Below are 12,395 nucleotides of genomic sequence, written 5' to 3' on the forward strand. Positions count from 1 at the left end.
TGGCTTTAACAAAGCTTGCATTATGAGCCAAGCTGGTAGCACTTTCCAGTACTGATGTTGTCTGACACTTCTCATTATAAGACCCTGCTTTCAGTTGCTTATAACCTTCTCATACTTGGACTGAAATTTTCCACACTGGATGTCTGCCTCAGGCTGAATTTTTTGAAACTTCTTAGCCCGAACAGTAGCCACCTTTGAGAACCACAGCGATGGAAAAGGAATTACATTTAACATCTGAAAAAAATTATGCGAGCTTTCATTTGATAGCACTTCCTTGCTCTGCAAGGAGAGCACGAACTCTGCCAAAGACATGATAGACTTTCTGTCAAGGAGGCATCTTTTATCATCTTAGTGAGAATCTGTCCAAATTTTGCTCAGGTTTGAAAGAAACACTGCAGTTTGCATCTTCTGGAGATCTGGGCACCTTGGGGCATTCCTCGTCCACCTGTGAGGGGTGTCAGTAGGCGGGAGAAAGTTGATTGAAGAGCAGAGGGCAGGAGGTGAGCAGATAAGGACAAGCATTTTGGGGAAGGGCCCCAGGGGATCCAGCAAAGGAACTGAAAGAGGGAAAAAGAGAGAGGGGAAAAGCAGCGGAGGCTCAGGGGCCCAGGATGGGGAATGTTGACCGAGTAACTGGACAATGAATGAAGAAAGGGGAAAGAAGGGGACTGACAAGGCAAGGAGGGGGAGAGAGGGGGGTGGGGAGAAACTGATTTTCTGAGTGGGCTGGGAAAGGAGATTGCTAATGGCAAGCGGTGGGAACAGGACATGTCAGTCAAGGAGTGACTAGACGCCAGGCGGGGAAGGAGGGTGGGAACGACTTGTCGACAGACAGGCTGGGGGACAAGGCTCAGAGCAGGGGCCCAGAGGAGGCTTTACAGGGCCAGAAGACTGGGATGAGAAATCTGAGGAGTGGAGACTGCTTCTCCTAGTTGGATAGGATGAGGGGAGGCAGAAGTGCAAAGGAACGAATGCTTTTGGACGTTGGGAGGACACAACAATGCCTGAAAAGGACTCCTAAGTCTCGCTGCTATCTTCCATCCAGCAGACATCCGAACTCCCCCACCCCATATATGTGATAAAATCCTACTCTGCTTAGTTACTGAGTAATAAAAGTCTTGCAGAAGGGATCTGAGACCCCTGTCCTTGCTGATGTGGATGCTAGCGTTATACCTCTTGATAGAGGTCTATCCTCTTTTTAAATGGAGGAAATTTCATCCCTCCCCCCAAGTGATATGTTCTGATGCAGTTAAATACTGTCATTTGGCCACATGAACAAGAGAGATGAATTAGTTGCACACACAAATGTTCTACTCAGATTTTCTGAAATGAAGCACTTGAATGTGTAACCTTGCTAAAAATCATTTAGTGTATGGTTTTCTGCACAGTGTTTAGTAGCACAGAATTCTGTTTCAAGTGTGAGTGGGCAAACATGCTGTGGTTTTTGATGAGGTCCTGGACAGAAACCAAAAAAGGTTTCACTTCAAATGATAACAGAGAATGAGAAAATCCTGCTCATTATTCTATTTGGCCTTTTCTTTCATCCATATTTCACTTTTTGTGAACTATTTGTATATATTCAGCATGTTTCACTTTTACGTAAACATTTCCTAGCTTGACTGAAAGTGCAATTCTGTTCTGAAAAGTGAGATGCACAAGCTTATTTTTAGTTACTTAAATTATTTACAAGTTAAATTATGTTCGATGCTCCTCACCCTCTTTTATGCCAATTAAGAAAGAACCTAAAACTTGGGATTCTCTCTTTCTTTATTTTCACTTTAGAAATATTCTGAAAACCACAACTCATTCCCTGCATACTCATTCCCACCCTAACATCACATCCTGAAATCCTCTCTGTTTTGCAGTGGTGCATGAGGCAGGATACAAATTAGGTCACTGAAACGATGCAGATTAAACATAGCGTGTGCTGGCAGTGAATTGTACTGTAAGGCTGTGAACAGGAAACACACAAGCTTTGCCTCCAGAGGAAATTTATTGTCTACCCACACCTTCAGAAGGCATAGTTTTTGCACAAGTTATGAAAGATTAACTTGTCCAAATGTGTCAAAATAGAGTGGTGTACAGTTTAAATACTCCTTCCCCAAACTGCTTAGCCATCAGTCTCTTGTCACCTCAGTATTTTATTAGCTCTTTGGTCATAACACTAAGAAAGGTACCCGTAATTGACAAGTGTCAACTGACATACATCAAAAGCTGATGTGAACTGTTGAAAATATTAACTAGATGTCAAGCAAATGACCATTTATGTTCATCATGACACAGAAGTCTGTGGCTAATGTCAAAACATATCAGATAGCAGCATCCTGATATCCAACCACTTCCTGAGTTTTGAGTTTTGCAAACATGAGTGTTTAAAAATTAGCATTCATGCTGCTCAACTTTTGCCATTGCTGTCCTTTAAAAGCCTGAGAATACCATCAGGACACTTGCATGCACGAACCCTAAATCTTATTCTGATTGCTTGAGCCATCTCAGCAAGGAATAAAATATTGGGAAATACGTCTTCATAAAGACAATTAAAAAATATGTAAGCAAATAATGGCCTAATTTGGTGATCTTTGTTCTTTCAGGTGTGATTGCGTAAGGGGAGAGCCTGGTCCTGAATTTGGCATGTTGCTGTGAGGCTGTCAGTGGTCGCTGAGCCAGAGCAGACTCCTGCTCTCTCCTGCACAGCTATGCTGCCTGTGAAGGGCTAAGAGGAGAGAGGATTAGAAGGTAATCATTTTATAAGGTAACACTAAGCAGAGAGGGCTCTGAACGCATATCTATGTTAAATCAGTGGGAGAATTTATACTTAATTTTCTCTTCAAATATGCAAAGGGGTGAAACTTCAGCTGGTAAAACTGTAAAATCCTCCAGCATACAAAGTATGACATGCTGTATACCGATAAAATGATGGTTACTTTGATGTCTCATGGATATCGGCTGTGCTGCTGTCATGGCTCTCTCTTCTAAAATGCTAAGATAATGCTTGGTTATTGCTACACTGAAATGTGGCACAATCCTGCTTGCCTACTGGAGGATGCCAAGGTTCAGGTAGTGCACACCTGGATTTTTCCTTTGCATTTGCATAAGTGTATGGCAGCGTGATCCGACAATACCAAAGAACGCGTCTGAGAGGCAAGGCTATGTACTGTAGGGCTAGGAAAAAAGAGTAAAAGGTAAAATAAAAGACTTCAACAATACTGCGGGAAGTATTGAAAGGACAGAAAATAGCCACCATGGGAAAGGCCTAAGCCTTCCAACTCCTGCAACTAATAATCTTGTGAATAAACTTTCTGAATCTAAATAGCTGATGGGATGTTTCCTGACCTTAAAACGACAAGATGAAAGAAAACTTCTGAAGCTGTTCTGACAATTTCCATGATATTTGAAAATAATTACAGAGTGACCATCTTTCTTCCCCAGTATAGCTGGAGCCTATGTAATAAAAACTAATCTCATCTCTGAAGCTCTGCAGAGTTGTTTTGTTTTCACTTTCTATGTATTTTGTGTATCTCCCCCTGCTATTTCCTACTGTTTGTTGGCATTCTACAAATTCTGGTTTAATATTACCAATTTTGTGGATTTTCAAAGTCCGGAAGCTGTGCAACTGACTCATTTCTGCATTAGCATACAGCTTGTGAGTAAGAGAAACCATAAACATTGCAACATCATTAATTGTTTTAGGATTTTTTTTTTAATGATAATTAGAAGCAAAAGCAATTTTGTTTTGGCAGTGTTGTTTCTGAATATTGTCTGCCCTGTTCCCACACAGCCCAGTTCCTGCCTATGATTTAGCACTGACATTTCAAAAAAGGGATGTTCCCATGAAACAACATCTCCATTAGGTCACTTCAGAGTAGAACAGGAATAGAACAGAAAAAAGAAAGAAAGAAAAAAAAACATTCTGTTTTTTGTCAGGTTTTTCCAGTGGGCTCTAATTATGACTGCAGTTTATTACAGCACATTTCAGACCTCTTTAAATGGACTGCTGTGCTTGCTTGGAGTCCTTATGGCTTTAGCAGGACTCTCCTCATAAGCAGCCTGCCCACGCGTGATCAATTGCAGTATCCAGGGTTTAGTTAAGGCTGCGGCAGGTTTAGACAGCGGATGCTTTATAGATGTTGGAAACTATCTGGAGTGAACAGAAGTAAGGACATTATATAAACATTCTGCCACCCCCTTATTTCCACTGGCTTATATAATAATTTGACCCTGTGCAAAAAGTGAGAGCTAAATCCTCATCAATTCAAACAGAGAACCAGATCCGAGGTATAGCACATCGTCTCAACTGGTATATCGAGGTTCTTCAGACTAGTCCCGTAACAGGATGGCCACCAAATTGAGTGGCCTTGAGTCACTCACTTTCTCTTTCTCTGCCTCAGTTTCCCTTTGAGGAGGATACTGATTTTCTCCCAAAACACAGAGAAATTCACAGGGTAAATACTCGTGGAGTCTGCAGGTTCAGCACAGAGTCACAATGAGCCTGTGTGTCATGTAGCTGCTCTCTCTCCCCAGCTACCTCTTTTTCACTCTCAATTATTTTTCGCTCCTAGGTGTTCTTGAGTCATTACGGTTTTACTAAACCTTCTAGCTGTGAAATGTAAATTATTAGTTAGTTAGTGGACTTTTGATGACTCTTTAATGAGGCAACACTGTCCTTGAAAAATATATTACAAGTTCTGCTGTTAATTAGGCTTCTGCATCAAAAAATAATTGTGGGGTAATTGGAACGGGGGCTCATCTTACGAGGAGTAAAGGGATAAGTTCTTTAGGGCCATATTACTATAGGGTCAAGCAATGTACTTTGGTCAGAAACAGTTTCGTACAAGTATTTTTGTTTGCCTTTTTCTTTTCTTTTTCCCCGTCCTGCCCTTCATTAAAACTCAACTACCCTGACAGTTTTAGGACTTGGGATCCCTCTGTCTGCCTTTGGAAATGGATTTTTTCCTTTTCTTTTTAATCCTTTTTTCTTTTCCATTCAACAGGGCCAAGTTTGCATTTAGTAGACATCTCCATGTGCCGTCATAACACATGGCAGCGCAGATTTACCCAAAGCAGAGCGCAAAAGCAGAGGGCAAAGAGGGTGGGTGACACCAAAGTCTGCTACAGCTGTCCAGTTTACACAGGAGGCATTCAGTTCTGCAAGTGTTACATTACAAGTCAGTAAGATACTCAATTTTTTTAAGAACAGGAAAGGCAGATCCCATATGAAATGGCCATCGACCAAGCAGAAAGGGTTTCTGAGGCTTATATCTTAGGATGAATTCAGCACATTTTCTAGCAGTGATAATCCGTTTGCTCTCTCCTCTCTTTTTCCCCTCAAAAGCCTTGGTGCTGACCCTTACTCAGGTTTAGCAGTGCTGTATTTTGACGGCAACTTTACTGAAATCAGCTTAATAGAGACTAAAGAACTGTTCAGTGCATGTGTCAGGCCCAGAGAAGATAAGTATTTGTTTGTTTTTGCTTTTTAAACAGGATGCAGAAGCTCTCCAGAATTACAGATAGAGAGAGACAGAGTGGAAGAAAGAGCGAGTTTGTTTGGTGAAGAAAAGATGGCAAACAGGCAGATAAATGTAAGGCGCCGAGTGTAGCAGCATTAAGAGAACTAGGACAAGCAGACAGCATGGAGACATTTGCCTGCTATGTTTTGAAAGCAATCTGTTCTTGTGCCTAAACCACTGATACAGACAAATTTCTCTGGTGCCAATTACATTGTAAGGAACACAGTTGGCACCATGATCCGTGCCTCCTTGGTCCGGTAAAGGAGAGTCTTTGTAGTCGGATGACGCTTCTGGACAAATTGCACCCTGATGACCTCGCACAACTCCTGTACCTTGAGAAGGGGAAGTCAGGCTGGAGCCTAACGTGTCTACAGATTGAATCTTAGGGGATAGGTGATGCATAAATGAATCGGGTTTTACATCAAGCTGAAGCATGGATGAGGGGAATAAGAAGAGCTCTTTGTAGACAGGAAAGGGATCTCCTGACTATGGAAAACCACCAGGAATTTACAAGAAAACTATCAAATCTTACTGGTGCACAGCAGAACAATCCTTCTTAAAGGCATGTTTCTATTCATTTTCAAAAAATGCAAATGAAGTATCGCCCCGTGGCAAAGTTTAAATTATAGCATTCACCTTGTTTCACTCCCATGACAGGCACTTCGCTCCTGTGAGGTCTTTGGCACCATTCCCTAGTCTGGCCCTGACATCTTCTCCCAGAACTGCTAGCAGCGGTCCACAAGCAGGCCCTAACACTGACCATAGTCATGGCTGGAACTGCCAGTTCAGACCCACAATGCCACGAAAATGCACCTCTTTCTCACGAGGTGTAACTGCCCAACAGCTTATTTCCCACCTGGGACATCCAAGCATGAAAATATGCTGCCCCATTACAAGTGAGTTACTTTGCGTGGCTGTTAGCTGTAGATCTGGACCAGCTGGCAGTAATAGCCTCCCTCCCCATAACATTAAAACCCTGCTCTGTAAACCCAATTTGGAACAATAGTCACCTCATTTCAGGCAGTGAGTCAAGACCTGCCGCTCCACGTCCACCGTCTTCACTTAAACAAAGAGCTACTGTTGATTTGTCTCTTACCTGTTCTGTACCCAGTGTTATTGAGATACACAGCGAAGGTGCGGGGCTCGTGAGTAGCCTGCCAGGAGGGAGAAGAGCAGTTTTCGTTGTTGGTGTAGATGTTGTGGTTGTGCACGTACTTCCCAGTCAGCATGGAGGAACGTGATGGGCAGCACATCGGGGTGGTTACAAATGCATTGATAAAAGAGGCCCCTCCATTCTCCATAATCCGCCTGGTTTTGTTCATCACTTGTAAGGACCCTGCAAAAAAAAGGCACCAATTATCATTCTGCTGCAAGAAACAGTTAGAACATACTGGATGCTATTTCGCCATTAAAAGTAAAGTATCAGTGATTAGCTTGCTTTCAGACATCGGTCTGTACTACACCATAGCTTAGGTAATTTTAGGAGAAAAGATAAAATCTGTCTTATATCACCAAACATATTTTTCAGGATTCCAGAAAGATTGAGTTCTTTTTTTCTCAGGCTTCAAAACAAATCTAAAGTGCAGACTAATATAGAAATGCAGTGTTAAAGCTTTAGAGCTGTATCAAATTTATAGGTCAACAGTACTTCAAACGCTGCTGTAGGGAAACAGTATGTTACACAGACTGCATCATTAGTCAATGTGCCAGAAAGGTATGTAAAATTCTGAGATTACTAATTAATTTGTTACAATCCCTTCTTTTTTATCAGATAATCAGAGAGAGAGAAGGGGGTAGGTGGGAAGGGAGGAAGGGAAGGAAGGAGTAGGTGGCTGGGAAGGGAGAGAAAGAATTCAGTTAAAAATTTTCCCAAAGGGAAGTTTCTGTGGACCCAGGATCTGCATGTCTGGCTCCAAAACTAAAGCACTGTGATCAAAATCACATTTTGGGGATGAATTTTTATGTAAAAAGTACTAGCAAAATTCAGCACATTTCTCGATAAACTCTTGCATTCCCAACATACTCCTGCAATGATCCATTTTAAAGAACGAAGATTGTTATTTGTGTCGTTTAAAACTCCTTTGTGAACAAGGTGAGACAGGCAGGGCATGCAGATTTCTGACTGCAGAAAGACTGAGCAGCTCCTGATAAGGTCTGTCAGTACTTGCTGATAGCTGTCAAACTTTGCTGTTTTGGTTATCCAACAGAGCAGAGAGTGAACAGTGACTATGAACCACAGATATGTCAGTATGTGTCCAGGAAACATGTCTGCAATTTCTAATACTTGCTCAGTTTTTACTGTAAAAAGGTGTTTCTGGAATTCTTCCTTATTTTTTTTTCCCTTTGGTTTTACAATTCATTTTGTAAAATTGACAACAGTCAGCTTAAATTTAAAATTAAAATAATTGATTCCAATGATAAAATAAGAGTATTTCTTGGTGGTTTTTTTTGGATCACTTGGAAAGGTTTTAAAATCACGAAATAAATGCCTGTAAAGCCACAAAACTGCCAAGGAGGTTCAGCTTTAGGTGTTAGCAGTAAAATCTTACAAATTATGTTATTAGATAAAGTTAAGCATTCTCTGGTTTTGCTTTTGGGATAAAGAGTCAGTGCTGAGTGTGAAATCTTTTGCATCAGAATTGTTTGGTAAAACAAAAGGAAGAGACAGTTAGTTCTTTAGCAATTCCTGGTGCAGTACTGATGTGTTTTTAAGGATATATTTAGTACCCTGAGAAGAAGTCATCATCATTTTGGATTCTTCCTCTTTCACAGTCCATCTTTCCTAAATGCAGAGCGCCTGCATTTGTGCTTTCCTGAAGTCAGTACAGACAAAAAACGTTTAGAGACACAGAGAAGTAGGAGAGTAACTTAGAGTTCCCTGAGCACTAGAGGTCTTCCATGTGTATGAGTGGGAGTGTTTCAAGGAGTTGTTGAGTAAAAGTCCAACAAGAGATGATCCTTACTCTACATTGTCTTTATTTTGGACCCCAGGCTGGCTTTTCCTTTTTCTTTGTTTTTTTTTTTTTTTTTTTCCTATTTTTTTTCCATAGCTCTCCCATTTTTGAAATGCCACAGTTTATTACTGAGAGTTCAGCTGCAAAGTGCTTGTAGATCCTCTCAGATGGGAAGTGCACCGTCGTGGTACGCTAATGCACAGTAACAGCACCAGAGCCAATGTGCACTTTCATGCCTCTATGCATTATAAATGAATAGCTGTTACAGCCCTTCCTCATTCCTCTGCTTGGTCAGCCCTCTGCTCCTGCAAACCTGCTGTTTATGAGTAAGTTTTTCTTCCAGGTATGCACTTACTGACACTGATAATAGATTTAGCCCCTCTGGAAATTCTGGAATGGACACTTCAAAGCAGGTGAGACTTCCTCATTTGGGAAAAAAAACATAAGTAGGAGATAAAAGTTGCTGATATAAGTTATAATCCTTTGCTGTCTGTAGCTCTCCTCACAGCTTGTGCTCTTTACCATCTGGCCCACAGTCTTCAGGGCACACGTACTCAGGCGCTGTCTGACAGCAGGACACCAGCGCTCTACATGACCAAGTGGGGAGCACCTGAGGGGAACCAGATAACTGAGGACAGCCACTTTGGACAAAGAAATTAGAAAGTTTTGTCAGAAAGAAATTCAGTATCACCTCTCAGTTTGTTCTCCTCATATATTGAGAAGTATGTGCGGTAACCAAGGTTTCATAAAGAATCTGAAAGTTGCTGTAGATTTTCACCCAGGCGTATCACAGGTGGACAACTCTACAATGGGACAGCCCAAACTGTCTTGTCTTAATCTGTTTATTCAAGGCCTCAGTAAAGTGACAGACTCTTGTGGATCTCAGAATATATCTCCATTTTTTCAGCTCGTATTTTTCAGTACTTTGAAATTTCTAGTCAAGATGGAAAGCAAACCAGGTAAATTATGCCTGATATGATGTATCCAGAGGATGATGTGATCCCTTCACCAACTGATGAAGTAATTGTCTTATTTTACTTCTTAGGGATTTTTTCACCCCCTTTTTAAACCTTTTCCCATTTCTCCAACATCTCAAAGGGCTCTGGCTTTGAAATACTGGAACTACCAGTCTTCATTATTTTTGATTCCTTTTTGACATTGCAAAAATATCCCAGTGAGGATATTGGGGAGGGGTTCATGCTTGAGGGTCAGCTTGAGGGACTGATGTGTGCAAAGCACATGGGAGAACAAAGTGACAGAGAACATGGAGGGCAGGTGAAGTGATTTAAAAGTGAGCAAAAAGTTGGAAATACCAGTCCTCATGCCTGAAAAGAATATAGACATGGCCTCAGTGGGAGCTGTGGCCACTGCCCTAATACATTAGGCCACTGCCTTAATACAGCAGTAGTACATTGTCTCTGGAGGTACTGTTCCCAAGCAGTTCTGGGAGCTGGTGTTTTGTCTTCAGGAAGATGTGAGTTTACCAAGGTGTCAGGCAGTTATTTCTCTGTCCTCAGGATTTTGGAGAGGGCTAAAAGTGTGCAGAGGCACAATTTCACTGATCATTTCCCAGCTTCTGGGCCTAGTTCCTGCTGATTTTCCTCACGAGCTGTGGGCCAGGCTGTTTCATACTGCCTAAGTTACTATCCACCAGCTGTTCGGTAATATCCTTCCTCTGTGCCACGTTCCTCTCAGCATGTATAATAAGAACTGACTGGAATTGTGGAGCAATTTGGGGCTTTTATCTGATAAGTTGTATGAGACAGCAGCTCTGCTGAACTTCTATGTATTCAGAATGCAGAACTCAGGGGGATGGTGCAGATCAATACAAAGAGCTGCTTTGAGCACTAACTAAATTCTAGTTCTCTGCTTCTTGCAAATTTTACTTTGGATAACTCCCCTGTATATCATTTGCACTCAGGCAGCTGAATATTTTGATTCAATTCTTACACAAGCTCTGGAGACAATTCTTTCCTGATTGAAATCTATAGTGTACCTTATATGCTTTTATGTTCAAGCATTCATTTAGAACGGCTTTTAGAAATGTTCGTGCTGGGAATACAATAGCAAATAATCCACACTGAGAGACTTTCAGTCTTGTGATTTTTGGATAACCCTGCCTAAGCTTTATTCTGTTTGTGGCGTAAAGTGTTACTTCCCACTGACCTCTGGGAAACAGGATTTTTTTTCACAGCAATCACGAAAGGGCAAGGGGATACTTCACACATGGAAAACAGTATGGCTTTGCTTTTCAAATAAGCAGAATGATTTATTAGTAGAAGTGCGAATAATGCAATACAGTAAGTCTTGGGGCTGAATCCTGTTTCCTGTGAAATGATCTATGGAAAGGGGAAACCTGTGTCTTCATTCAATGCAGTGGGAACGCATACATGTCCAGGCTATTGCTCAACTGCTTGCTAATAGGAGCCAGAGCCCTCTGTGAACATCCAGTGCAGCTTTCAAAGAGAGGAGCTCCACAAAATGAACAAAGTGGCTTGCCACATCCTTCCTGCTCTCTCACCACTAGCAAACCCTCTCTCAAGATTGAAGACAGCTAGTCGGTAACATTGTTCAGAGACGTGTGTCTGCTGACCTACCTTCCCCAGCGCCTTGGAGAAAGCAGGCTCTTTCTGACCACAAAAAGGAAGACGTGACTTGACCCTTTTAACGAAATTTTCAGAACAACTCTATCGAGAAGAAATGCATTCCTATTGTAATAGCTGTATTTTAGGCCAAAAATAGAGCCAGGAACAGACATTCATTATGCAGCATGGCTAAACAGAGCAGACTTTAGAAAGAGTGAGAAATGAAATAGATAAGACGTACTCAGATCTCAGGGCCTGCTTGAGGAGCTCTGGGACAAAACTGCTGCATGAAAGGATTAACACTCAGTCACGAAATACAGTGTATTAATTATGTTCTCACAGCTCTGAAAGACTGCATAAACTATTATTGCATAATAACAAATACAAAAATGCTAATAACTCAAGAATGTCAGGGTTGCTTTTAGTTCTTTTTGCCTATAACTTTCTGGCTGAATGTATTTGATATTAGCATAAATGAACTATTTTGTTACAAGTTTTCTGAGTGAAACATTTTGATTTTTTCAGTGTTGTATGGTATTTTGTTTAAAAAAATCACCTTACTTTTATTAAAAACATGTCTTTCATTAAAAAACACTAAGAATGCAAGATTTCATTTCAAATTTATTTGCCATTTTTCCACCTTTTTGATCTTACCTCCTGCCCCCAAAACTGAAATATGTGCTTGGGGGTAACCTAAAATGATCCTCTTTCTCTCCTTATTTTTTCGCTTCAGGCAGTGAACCAAAAATCAGTTATATGCATAACCATCATTAATATCTTTCTAACTTATTTAATGGAAAACATTCAAAGGCCTCCTGTAACATCATCCAAGTGTTTTCCGCCCTGAGAAATATATGTGAAAATCACTTCTGTCTGGTGTATCCAGGTTGTGCTCACATATTCAGTATACTTGTGAAAGCAGAACTATCTTACCGTTACATACATAGCATAGTTTTAAGACAGATGAATTTTAAACACTGTAATAACTCATATAGAAATTAGCCTTATATTCTGAAATAAGACAGTTTTCCCGTGTGCGTAAACAAGTCAGATGGCATTCACACGTGACAAGTATGTGAAGAACTTAAATACACACCTATGCAGCACTGAGGGAAAGACTAATCTCATAAGGCTTGAATTTTAAATGCTATGTAAAGCAACAAACTGAAAAAGAACTTTTGATGCAAGTTTTTTACCTGTGTGTCCTTGCATGCATTATTAAATCTTTTTATGGTGGTGATTAACGACTTTTATGATTGATTTTGACATGCATGCATTTCCTAAAGTCTGCAATTAAATCTGATAAATGCTATTAAATAATATTTGTTAACCCATTTTCCAAACTTGTT

At 40.8% G+C, this 12,395-nt stretch overlaps 1 protein-coding gene across 1 annotated transcript in view; it reads right to left on the reverse strand.

The window, feature by feature from the left end:
- Positions 1-12,395, reverse strand: part of SULF1 (sulfatase 1) — a 128,587-nt gene that overhangs the window by 52,975 nt on the left and 63,217 nt on the right. The window contains exon 7 of the mRNA XM_083823005.1: positions 6,604-6,843. Coding sequence (XP_083679131.1) covers positions 6,604-6,843 — 240 coding nt within the window. The remainder of the gene's footprint in view (positions 1-6,603; positions 6,844-12,395) is intronic.

The sequence above is a fragment of the Anser anser genome, assembly GCF_964211835.1.
Source record: "Anser anser genome assembly, chromosome: 2".
NCBI lineage: Eukaryota > Metazoa > Chordata > Aves > Anseriformes > Anatidae > Anser > Anser anser.